Source organism: Anolis sagrei, chromosome 2 (assembly GCF_037176765.1).
Source record: "Anolis sagrei isolate rAnoSag1 chromosome 2, rAnoSag1.mat, whole genome shotgun sequence".
Lineage (NCBI taxonomy): Eukaryota > Metazoa > Chordata > Lepidosauria > Squamata > Dactyloidae > Anolis > Anolis sagrei.
In genome coordinates this window covers 115964300-115977060 of record NC_090022.1, presented here as the reverse complement: position 1 = coordinate 115977060, position 12761 = coordinate 115964300, and the positions used below count along the sequence as shown (strand labels likewise).

Below are 12761 nucleotides of genomic sequence, written 5' to 3'. Positions count from 1 at the left end.
CTATGCCCCCCATAACTTTAGCAATTACTGTACTGTCTGTAGAAGACCACACCTGACTTTTCCATTGACCGTTTGTCATCTGCAAGTGATTCTAGCAAAAATGGAGGCTTTTTCTGGTGGATGGTGAGGTAAGGTGTCTATCAGTTGTCCACCAGTTGTCACTTTGTGCTAATTTTTAACTTAGTGATGTGCTTACGACAGCCAGAATGCTATAGTGGTTTTGTTATTGGACTACGATTCTGGAAATGGGCTTAAATTCCATTAAAACATACCACATGATATTGGACAAGTCATACTCTCGGCTCAGAGGAAGTCAATGGAACACCCCTCTGAACAAATCTTTTCAAGAAAATCCAGTGATAGGTTTGCCATAGAGTTATCATAAGTCAAAAACAACTTGAAGGAATGCAACAAGAAAATGTGCATATAGGTCTGGGCTGTACAACAGCTGGTTATTCACCAGCAGCAATAGATCACTCCCAACCAGAAGGTGGCAAGTTTGAAGCCCAAGTCAGATTGAGTACCTGACCTTTAGCCTAAGCTTACTGACCACCTAAGCAGTTTGAAAACAGCTAAACTGTGAGTAGAAAAATTAGGCACCACTTTAGTGGGGAGGTATTTTACGACAACATAAAATGCCTGTGATCAAAAAACAAGGAGGGAAATTCATCAAAAAGGGCTCATCATCACAGCGGATGGAGCAACAGCACCCCCTGTGGCTGGAATTGAGCATAACCTCCAGGCGTCGAAGTTGGAAATGCCAAAATACCTCTGTCTGTTTGTCTGTCTTGTATGTCTAAAATGGCATTGAATGTTTGCTTTGTATGTGTGCATTGTGATCTGCCCTGAGTCCCCTTCGGGGTGAGAAGGGCATAATATAAATACTGTAAATAAAATAATAATAAATATATAGGACTAGCCATCAGGGTCATGTGTGTGTGATCAAATGGCCATCAGGGCCGTGTGTGTGTGTGTGTGTGTGTGTGAGAGAGAGAGAGAGAGAGAGAGAGAGACCAAAATGGAAAGATTTTACTTTGATTTTTTAAAATTCTTGTTTTGATCATAACTTCTAACTTGACATTGTACCAATAAAATAAGCCCTATTACAAGGGTAAGAACTAGAGAATGATGTAACCACAAGTTTAGAAGCTCATTTAAACTACATTCCTTGCAAATTTGGAAAGGCTTGTCCCTCCAGATGATGTTGGACTACAAGTTTCATGATTTCATGGTTGTCTATGCTCACTAATGCTGATGAGAGTTGCAGCCCTATAAGATCTGCAAGGACAACCTTTTCCAACTCTGACTTACTGATTTGGTAGTACTGGGCGAAGAAGGAAAAATTCCACTTGTAGATGGTGGATGTAACAGATCTTACATACAGGGTATTTTCCATAAAGTTTTTCTGATGGAGTCCTCTCAGCATTTAGTTAATTGAAGGAGAGAAGATATATGAATAAAATAAATAGTTGACCAAACTATAAGAAAAGAAAAATTAGTCTTTAGGTGAGCTCATTTCTGGCACTGATATGTTTTAGTACTAAACGTGCCACATTGGAATCTCCCCCAGGTATTCTTAAACCAGTCAAACAGCTTTGCTGTCTATAAAATGTACTTAGACAAGCCTGTTCCTGTGAGCAAACATGGGCAGCAGAATGAGGATTGGAGAAGTGGAGTAGTTTCATTATGAAAGTCATCCCTAGTTCAATTTAGTAGTGTACAAACATAATGCAGTAAAGCAGAAGCTTTCTGGTAAAGCAGTGAAAACTTATTTATCAAGCACACTTCACAAAGCAGAATGAAGTGCGCTTGACCATAGGTCAGCCTGCAAGCTGCATCAAATCCAGCCGGTTTCACTGATGAAAGCAAATTTCAGCTCCTCTAGTTCTGGAAAAGAAAGTCTGTATACAGTCCCATGAAAAAATGGATTGTAGGAAGTGTTTTCACCATGGTGAGTCTTTGTCTTTGTCTTTGCATAAGTCACGACACATTTGTATTTTCACACAGTTAAAAGATGTTTTAAAAACATTTTAAAATATAGGGAGCACTGTAGAGAGGATTAATTTTCTGCTTGTTACCTAAAATGGGTACTAATTAGCAATCCAAATAAGGATTCTTGCCAAAATGAGGACACCAACGTGAGAGATGTAGGTATCAGCATGCCTCTAGGACATAGTTTCTCAACCTTCCTAATGCCGTGACCCCTTAATATAGTTCCTCATGTTGTGGTGACCCTCAGCCATAACATTAATTTTGTTGCTACTTCATAACTGTAATTTTGTTACCGTTATGAGTCATAATGTAAATATCTGATATGCAGGATGCATTTTCATTCAATGGACCAAATTTGGCACAAATACCCGATATGCCCAAATTTGGATACTGGTGGGGTTGGGGGGATTGATTTTGTCATTTGGGAGTTGTAGTTGTTGGGATTTATAGTTCACCTACAATCAAAGAGCATTCTGAACTCCACCAACGATGGAATTGAACCAAACTTGGCACACAGAACTCCCGCGACCAACTGAAAATACTGGAAGGGTTTGGTGGGCATTTATCATGAGCTTTGGATTTGTAGTTCACCTATATCCAGAGAGCACTGTGGACTCAAACAGTGATGGACCTGGAGCAAACTTAGCACAAATACTTAATATGCCCAAATGTGAACACTGGTGGAGTTTCGGGAAAATAGACCTTGACATTTGGGAATTGTAGTTGCTGATATTTATAGTTGGCCTACAATCAAAGAGCATGCTGAACCCCACTAATGATAGAATTGGGCCAAACTTCCTACACAGAACCCCCATGCCTTGAAAGGACTCACTGTCCCTCACTCGCACATGCGCACCACGCTGCCATGCACCGAGCACTCCCTGCTTGGAGTCTTAGAAACAGCCCTCCACTTGGCTGAGAGGCCAGCCAATCACAGTGGAGGAGGTCTTTTGGTGGGAGGATTCACCATCTGTTTCCAAAAAGGAAGAGAAGGACAGGCGGAGAGATCTTCAACCTTCTCTGCCAAAGGGGTTCCTAAGACCATCAGAAATACATGTTTTCTGATGGTCTTTGACGACCCCTCTGAAACCCCCTCGTGAACCCCCCTCCCAAGGGCCATGACCCCAGGTTGAGAAACGCTGATCTTGGAGACCTTCAGGTTTACAAAAGTAAGGAGAACAAAGCTGAGAAAATGAAAACTAATGGCATGTGGTTTGAGTGTTGGACTGTGAATCTGGACAATTGTTTGAATCCTTGCTTGGCCATGAGGACTCACTGAGTGATCTTTAGCAAGTCTTACTCCCTCATCTTAAAAAATCCCTCTGGTATCAGTTTAATTAAGGGTTGTAATAAGTCAGAAATGACACAACAAAGCAGACAATAGCAAAGGAATGAATATTCTCAGCAAAGGAAAAGTAGTGGGATGGAAAATAGAGGTGTATCCTAGAAAAGGGGGATTGGAACCCTCAGCTGAAAAGTTCAGTGCTATTTCATCTTCTTCATCAGATTTAGCAATATCGAAAAAGAAGAAATCATCTTTAAAACATTTTGAACATGCGTACTACTGGAAGAAGAGTGTTATTTTATTGTGGACACTCTCCAGTTCATGACTACACTTTGTTGTTGTGTACCTGAAAGCCATTTTCCATTTATGGCAACCCTAAGAGGAACCTATTATAGGGTTTTCTTGGCAAGATTTATTCACGAGTTTTCTTTGCCTGCCTGAAAACCTGAAGGAGTATGAATGAGAACTAATCTTGTTTTTAAGAAATGACTTACCTTTAAACTGATTTTAATTGGTGCCATATTTTTTTTAAAAAAAGGGGGGGGGGAGATAACATTTGAACCCAAATAACTGTACAATAGGGGTAATAATACAGTGATGACAGCAAGAAATGAAGGTCGAAAAGTTGCATTATTTCGGAGCAGCCATAGTAATGTACAACAGGGCTAGACAACGTGCAGCCCATCAAATGTTGGACTGCGTTTCTCATCACCTGTGGCCAGAACAATAATTGATATGAGATGATAAGAACTGATCATACTATGACTGTAGGGTCAATTATTAACAAGTAGGTACCTGACGATGGCCGGGTAAGGCATTTGGTAATTTGTAACACTATTTATTTGAAAAGTAATTGTTGTGGGATTTTACAGATAGTCTCATGAAGAAAATGCATAAGGATGTAGATAGACTACAAATCACATCATGCCAGGTTAATCCCCCTCAAACTTCACCAGTACTTAAAGTTAGCCATGTTGGGTATGTGTGCCATGTTTGGTCAAGGTCCATTGACAGTAGGAGTCACAGTGTTCTCTGGATGCAAGGTGAACTACAACTCCCACCATGCTGGGTCATTCCCTCCAAACTCCTCCAGTATGATCTGTTTCTCATTGGGGTTTTGTGTCCCAAGTTTGGTCCAGATCCATTATCGGTGGGGTTCAGAGTGCCCTCTAGCTGCGAGGTGAGCTACAAATGCTGGGTTACACCCCCCCCTCAAAACCCCCTCCAGTATGTTCTGTTGGTCATGGGGGTTCTTTGCATCAAGTTTGGTCCAGATCTGTCATTGGTGGAATTCAGAGCACTCTCTGGATGTGGGGTGAACTTCCACTCACAGCATGCTGGGTCAGTCCCCCAAACTCTTCCATCATGTTCTGTTGATCGGGGGGGGGGGGGGGTCACGGAGGTCTGTCTGCCAAGTTTGGTTCAGATCCATCATTGCTGAGGGTCTCAGGAAGTGGGAGGCAATACAAAAATGGGCCACAAACATACAAGGTCATCCACGTGCATACTTTCACTTTTAGATAATGCAGTTATTCTTCGTGTCCTCTGCGAAATCCACACCTATGGGTTTTCCTTTGCGCATGCGCAGAAATCCGGAACATTCTAAAGTTTAATGAAATTAAAAATGATTATTTGTGAGGCTCCGCCCCCCTCCCCGCCCCCTCGGTATATATGCCGCTGCATGCGGCTGAGGAGTAGTTCCTTTTTCCGCGCTAATCCGGCAGCATCTCGGAACGTTCTCTCTCTATCTACTGGCTATATCGACCTTTGGACTGTTTTTTCTGGCTTCCACCTTCTCCATTCCTGACCCGGACTGGCTGACGACTCTCTAATCAGGCTAGATGTCTTCTCCCTATTTCAAAAATTGCTCGGCCTGCGGAGCTACCCTCCCTGAGGCCGATAAGCATTCTAAATGCTTACTTTGTTTGGGGGAGGCTCACAATCTCCAGACTTGCGAGATATGTTTGAGTTTTACCACTAGAGCCCGCAAGGGCAGAGACGCCCGATTGAAGGCTCTGCTTTACGAGCGTGCCTTGGCTCCCCAGGCTCTTCCCACCCCCTCCCATTCCTCCCCAGTTCAAGAGCCCCCCCAGCCTTCCTCCCCACGCGTTGGGGACAGGCGGGACTTGGGCCAGGCAAGCGCTTCCCCCGCGGAGCCGCCTAGAAAGAAATCCAAGCCCTCTAAGCAAGCCTCAAGGGCTGCAAAATCGAAAGAAAAATCTACCAAACAGAAAAAGGGACGGCAACTCACTGGCGAACAGCCCTTGAGTCCTCCTATGCTGGAACCGATGCCTCATCTCCCCGGTTCCGTCCTCCAGCTCCAGGAGCCCCTCCCAGCCATGCTCCACATGGACGATCCTTCTTATCTTCCCCCCCTGGAGCTCCTGGCTCCTCAGCTCGAGTTGCAAGCCCAGCCCACAGCGGAGCTTTCTCCTCCGCCCCTCCCTCCCTCCCAAGCCTCACCCCCTCCTTCCCTCAGCCCACCAGATTCCCCGGTTCCGAGGGAAACTCCTCCTCCAGGACAACAAGCCTCCGCGGCGCAAGCCCCACGCCGCCGCCAGCGTTCTCCTTCTCCTTCCCCTCAGCCCTCTCCTAACCCCCACCCTCCCAAGAGGGCTAGATCTCACCCTCCCCAACAATACCATCCTTATGGTCCCCAGGACTACCCTTACCATCTCTACCCTCCTCCCCCTCCCTATCCAATATATCCCTTCTACTATCCACCCCCCCCTAACCATCCCAAGGACTACAGTGCCCATTATCCACCACAGTTCAGTTATCCACAGCCTCCACATGCACCCCCAACAGCTACACTCTCTCATCCTCCAGAAGATCAAACGGAACCGGACCCTCCCCAACCCTTTCAAGACCCCCTCACTCTAGTTCACCATGACTCTGAAGCAGTGGAGCTTGAATCCACTGATGACACCCCGCTTCTCCATGATCCTATCCCAGACTCTGACCCTTCCCCTAAAAATTTCGAAGAGTTTAAAAAATTTTCTGCCCTCTTCATAAGACTCTCTAGAGCTTTGAATCTTGCCACACCTGAACCCACAGATACTGTGGCAGACCCATGCTTCACCTCTACTGAACAACAACAACCAACTTCCACTGTGTTGCCCACTTTACCTTATTTACTAAAAATCTTGAAAAATACTGGAGTTGCCCCGACTATGGTCCCGGCAACTCCCAAAAGAGCAGACAATTTATATCGTATTGATCTGTCCTCAGCTTCATGGCTTTCTAAAATGCCTAAAGCAAATTCCATTGTAACGGATGCTCAGCCAAAACCTGTACAAACAAACCAGACTTCCCCCTCTGACAAAGAGGGAAGAAAACTTGACTCTATGGCCAAAAAATCTTACTCCTCAGCATGCCTGTTTGCACGCATGGCTCACTATGGAGTATACATGAGTGTGTACCAAACCCATTTGTGGAACAAGATATCCCCTTATTTAGAGTTATTACCTCCAGCCAACCAACCACTGGCTCTGGCTCTTAAACAAGAAGCCCTCCTTTTATCATCTTTGCAAAAAGACCTTGCAAGGAACACAGCTGACACTTCAGGGAAACTCATTGCAGGCTCAGTGGCCCTTCGTCGCCACGCCTGGCTAAGGGCTGCAATCCTCTCCCAATCACAACGCACCCTTATTGAAAACCTTCCTATGGATGAGGCAGGACTCTTCAATCCTGAAACTGATTCACAACTTGAGCATTCTCATAAGATGAAACAAACGGTCTTCAAATATGACCAACAACCATATTCTCACCAACGGCAACGGTGGGGCTCATATTACTACCGCCCCCACTACTACAACAGACCCTACAATACCTCCTTCTACAGGGGACGTCAAAGATCCTACGCCCAGTCTACAGCTCCAAGACGGCCACAGCTCCCCTTCAGAGGTCAGTACCGTGGTACCAGGCCTGCCAACAACAACAAACGTCATTTTTAGCACACCAGTAACCGTTACCACTCATCCCTCCATACATACACAACCACTTACATACCTAAACAGGCTACAACCCTTTCTTCCAGCATGGCAGTCTATCACTACAGATGCCTGGGTCCTGGACATAGTCGAAAGGGGATACGCAATAGAATTCGACTCTTACCCACCTGTGGGTAGGATCCTCCTCACTCAACCCTCCCAGGAGATCTGGGAGGAAGTACACTCTCTCCTTCAAAAGGGCGCCATATCTCCTAGCCCTTCACAGAATGCCAGCAGCTGCTTTTTCTCTCGATATTTCCTGATAGACAAAAGAGATGGGGGTCTACGCCCCATCCTGGATTTACGCAGACTCAACACTTTCATTACACCCCGCAAATTTCGCATGGTTACACTTCCTAACATACTCCCTTTCATTCCACCGCAATCGTGGTTGGCGACAGTAGACCTCCGAGACGCCTACTTCCACATCTCAATTAGGGAGGCCCACCGCAGGTTCCTGACCTTTGCGGTGCAAGACAACCACTTCTCCTTCAATTCTCTCGCATTCGGCTTGTCCACGGCACCCAGAGTGTTCACAAAATGCATGTCTGTCATAGCTGCACATCTCCGCCAACAAGGCATCACAGTTTTTCAGTACCTGGATGACTGGTTATTTTGTTCTATTTCGAGAACACAACTACACAACGATATTCATTACACCTTGTCTCTTTTGCAGGACCTGGGTCTGGTTGTAAACCAGGAAAAATCCCATCTCACCCCGACACAACGAATCCAGTTCATAGGAGCTGTGATAGACTCCACTCTCCAGAAAGCCTTCCTCCCAGAGGACCGCTTCCTCAAACTTCAGCAAGCAATCCGAACCCTCCAGCACTCCCGACGATCTTCGGCTTGGGCTATCCAATCTATCCTTGGCCACATGTCATCTACCACAAATGTGACCCCGTTCGCCCGTCTAAAGATGAGGCCGCTACAAAGCTGGTTCATCAAGTCCTTCGACCCCCTCCGGGAACCTCAATCTCGCATTCTATATCCGCCACACCCCGTCCTTCACTCCCTCTCATGGTGGACAAAGCAGTACAATGTTCAATCAGGGATGTCCTTCATCCAACCCCATCCCTCCATGTCCCTCACGACCGATGCCTCCAACTCAGGTTGGGGAGCACACCTCAAAGGGTTCAAAGTGAGCGGCCATTGGTCTCCCCAAGACCGCCAATTCCACATCAACGCGCTCGAGATGATGGCAGTAGAAAAGGCCCTCAGAGCCTTTGTCCGCATCATCTCGAACCGCAAAGTCCAAATTGTAACAGACAACACCGCTGTCAAATATTATATCAACAAGCAAGGGGGAACCCGCTCTCAGACACTATTAGCCATATCAACACGGATTTGGGAATGGTGCATTCGGAGGAATGTCCTTCTCACTGCTATCCACCTACCAGGCCAGGACAACACACTAGCGGACTCTCTAAGCAGATCCTCAAAGAACAATCACGAGTGGCAACTACATCACACACACTTCAAGACTCTCACCCGCAAGTGGGGCATCCCCAGGATAGACCTGTTCGCATCCCCCGTGAACACTCATTGCCCTCTCTACTGCGCAAGGCTTCACCCTCACGCATCCCCAGGTTGTCTCGGGGACGCCTTCCTGTTCCAGTGGTCCCCAGGCCTACTCTACCTCTTCCCACCACTTCCTCTCCTATCCCCCGTCATAGCCAAAATAATTCAGGACAACACAGACTGCATCCTGGTCACCCCCTGGTGGCCACGCCAACACTGGTTTGCTCCCCTGCTCCAGATCTCCAACAAAGAATTCCTCCGCCTCGACCCGACCCCAGACCTTCTCTCAGTGGAGAATGGACTAGTCCTCCATCCAGATCTCCACTCCCTCTCCCTCACGGCGTGGAGGATCAGGCCACAATGAACCTCTCTGAGGAAGTATCACGAATGCTATTGGCCGCCCATAAACCAACCACTAAGAAGTCATATCATTATAAATGGTCATCATTTGGGAAGTTTACACAAGCAGTGGGATTCACTCCCTTATCAGCACCAATTCCTGTGGTACTAGACTTCCTAATGCACCTTTCCAACAAAAACTTCTCCCTTTCCTCAGTCAAATGCTACATAGCAGCAATCTCTTCCTATCGTAAAAAATCCGGCTTGCCGTCCCTTTTTCAAGACCACCTGATTCAATTGTTTCTCAAGGGCTACAAAAATGTCCACCCTCCTACTTCCCTCCCTTCCCCTCAATGGAGCCTAGAGCTAGTGTTATCCCAGTTATCAAAACCTCCCTTTGAACCTATGGCCTCTAGTGACATTTCCCATTTGTCTTGGAAGACAGCATTCCTTGTGGCCATCACGTCGGCCAGACGGTCGAGTGAATTGACGGCCCTCCGCTCCGACCCTCCTTATATCAGGTTCCATGAGGACAAGGTAGTCCTTCGGACTGACGTCACGTTTTTACCCAAAGTTGTTTCTTATTTTCATATGTCACAGGATATTATCCTGCCGGCCTTTTTCCCCAACCCATCCTCCCCGTTGGAGGTAGCGTTACATTCCCTTGATGTTAAGAGGGCTCTTTCCTTTTACCTGCATAGGACCTCCTCCTATAGGAAGTCTCCTAAGCTATTTTTGAAATACAGAAAAGACATGTTGGGCCATCCTGTATCCTCACAGGCACTGGCCTCCTGGATTGTTTCAACGATCCGGCTAGCCTACCAATTGGCAAAGAAGGAACCTCCTTCTCACATCGTGGCGCACTCGACTCGCTCGGTGTCCACATCTCAAGCCTTTCTTCGAGGAGTCCCTCTGGATCAAATCTGCAGGGCAGCTACGTGGTCTACACCATCCACGTTTGCCTCCCACTACAAGTTGGACATTCAGGCGAAGAAAGACGCTGCTTTTGGCAGAGCTGTCCTTTTTTCCTGCGTGGCATGACCCACCTCCAGGTCAGTAGCTTGCTATTCACCCATAGGTGTGGATTTCGCAGAGGACACGAAGAATAAATAGAGGTTGCTTACCTGTAACCGTATTTCTTCGAGTGTCCATCTGCGAAATTCACACAACCCGCCCTTCCTCCCCTCTGTCATGCCTGTAGACCTAGCTGCGATTAGCGCTGGGGAACTACTCCTCAGCCGCATGCAGCGGCATATATACCGAGGGGGCGGGGAGGGGGGCGGAGCCTCACAAATAATCATTTTTAATTTCATTAAACTTTAGAATGTTCCGGATTTCTGCGCATGCGCAAAGGAAAACCCATAGGTGTGAATTTCGCAGATGGACACTCGAAGAAATACGGTTACAGGTAAGCAACCTCTATTTACAGGGCCTCTGTGTGATTGCACCTAACCTTTGGAACTCTTCAGCCTTTTGCACTAAGTCAAACCGCTTACATTCATGTGCTTTCAGTTTCTATTAAAATGTATACTTCCTGCCTTAGGCATTTTCTAATTCCTACTGATGGGCCTTCATTTCTTGCTATCTCATTAGTTTTGATTTTGAACTTTGGATATCTTTGCCACCCAAGAACATATTTTGCTAGTCCCATAAACATTGTCATGAAAGGCACGCCAAAGTCAGGTTCTTTCCCCCCCTTTTATTTGCAAGTGGAATCAATTGTCTATAATGAACAGTATACACCGCATATGTTGGGTACATTGCTACTTTAGGCATTTTAAATGCTCCTATTCTTTAGAAACAAATGATGGGTGCTAGCGTTTTAAAATGTATTGCAAAATACCTTGGTGATGAACCCTTAAATTAATCATGCCACTGCTCTTATTCTCTCTGTCTTTTGAATGTCTGACTAAAAATGAGAAGGCCCGGCAAAAGAAGGCCCAGCTACTTGAAAACAGCGAAAGCTCCAAAGATTCGGACAGCTCTGCAGGCCGAAGGGGTGGCTTGAACCGGAAGCATGGCCGATGGAAGAATCGCCCAGACAGTCCTGGGGTCCTGGTCGCCAAGGTAGTGCGGGCAGTCACAGTGAAGCACAAGCCTGGGCACAGGTTGCCCGTCTACTTGGACTCCTCCAGCCAAAGGAACCTGAGTGATCTCAGAGGGGATGCTCAGATGGCAGTTTTCCAGCAAGGAGACACCGGCAGCGTTGAAGGAGCACCTCAGCCCACTGAAAACAACTTCACTCCCAAGTGTGAGATCATGGGCAAGGATGCCTTGTCCGCCTTAACGAGGGCCAGCTCGAAGCAGTGTCAACAGGAGATTGCCAACGTGGTGTGTCTGCACCAAGCTGGGAAGCTGATGCCACGTTCTGTGCCTCGGCAGTGCCAGCTCTCAGGTCAGTACTGGATTTACTTGTTTGCTGACCTTCATGTGACTTTGAATTTACCCATTTCATTTATTCTTCAACATCCATCTGTAGCTTGGAGGGGTGCAACAGTAGTGCATCTGAGGCTCAGTTGCCTGACCAGAGATTCTCTAAAATCTCATAGCTCAGCAAAGTGGAACGTACGCAACCAACAACTAAAGCAAAGCTTCACCTGGCCAAACATTTGTGCTTTGTGCTTTTTTGAAAAATTGTATTTTAAAACATTAAATGGTGTTGGGTCTATTGAAAACATGAATTGCTTCTGTCATTTCTCAGGATGGATCATATTTACAAAGGTGTGTTTTTGAAAGCTGGGTTTTGTTTACCCCTTATTAGATAGTGTATTGATTTCTAATGCCCCAGAGACACTTTGGCAGCTATTGTTTGGCTGCCCAGCAATATAAAACTACTACTTTTAGTTATTCTTCAACCCTACATATTGGATCAGGAAAGAAATAGAGCTTGCCTTTTGACCTAAAGGTGATTTTGGTCTCAGGATCTACTGCACTGACTGCATTCTTTTCTTCCTTCTCACTCATTTCTAACATTGATCCTCACTTATGTGATCCTTCTTGAACCCTACAGGGAAAGTTAGCCCAGTGATCCAGTGGGATGACAGCAGGATGCTCCAGGCCTCTGTCAGCCAGCCAGTCCGGATCGCCTTCATGCTGGTGGTCCATGGGCGAGCCATCCGCCAACTGAAGCGCCTCATCAAGGCCGTGTACCACCAGCAACATTTCTTCTACATCCACGTTGACAAGGTAAGACATAGCAGGCTGTGTGCACTTAGATTGCCTGCTACTGAATAGAATAGAATAATTTTATTGTCATTGTACACTGTACAGCGAAATTAAATGCTTTCCCCAGCACACATTGCAAAATAACACTCCCATCCCTTCACACTCTAACCACAACCACACAGCTCCCTATGGCTGCACAGTGGGTGGGTGGGAAGTATTGGTTGAACCCAAAATGAGAAAAGTGTGGGAATGCAAGAGGTGGAATAAAAGAATAGTCATTGTCACAAGGGTAAGACACAACAAACTGCTTTATTGATTCTGCATGTCCTTCTGGATAAATTTTAAGGGTTTTATTGTATTGAATAGCATAAAGTGCCAATATATTAGAAGCTGAGGGAGAAGAGATAAGAGAAGACGATATTATTATTGTTAGGTTTTTTAAATTGTGAGAGCTAGAATTCTTTCAA

General features: G+C 46.1%; 1 protein-coding gene across 2 annotated transcripts in view; it reads left to right on the top strand.

Moving 5' to 3' along the window:
* XYLT2 (xylosyltransferase 2) overlaps window positions 1-12761 on the top strand; it is a 52624-nt gene that overhangs the window by 19755 nt on the left and 20108 nt on the right. For both annotated transcript variants that reach the window (XM_060764744.2, XM_060764745.2), the window contains exons 2-3: window positions 11053-11524; window positions 12140-12315. In XM_060764744.2, coding sequence (XP_060620727.2) covers window positions 11053-11524; window positions 12140-12315 — 648 coding nt within the window. The remainder of the gene's footprint in view (window positions 1-11052; window positions 11525-12139; window positions 12316-12761) is intronic.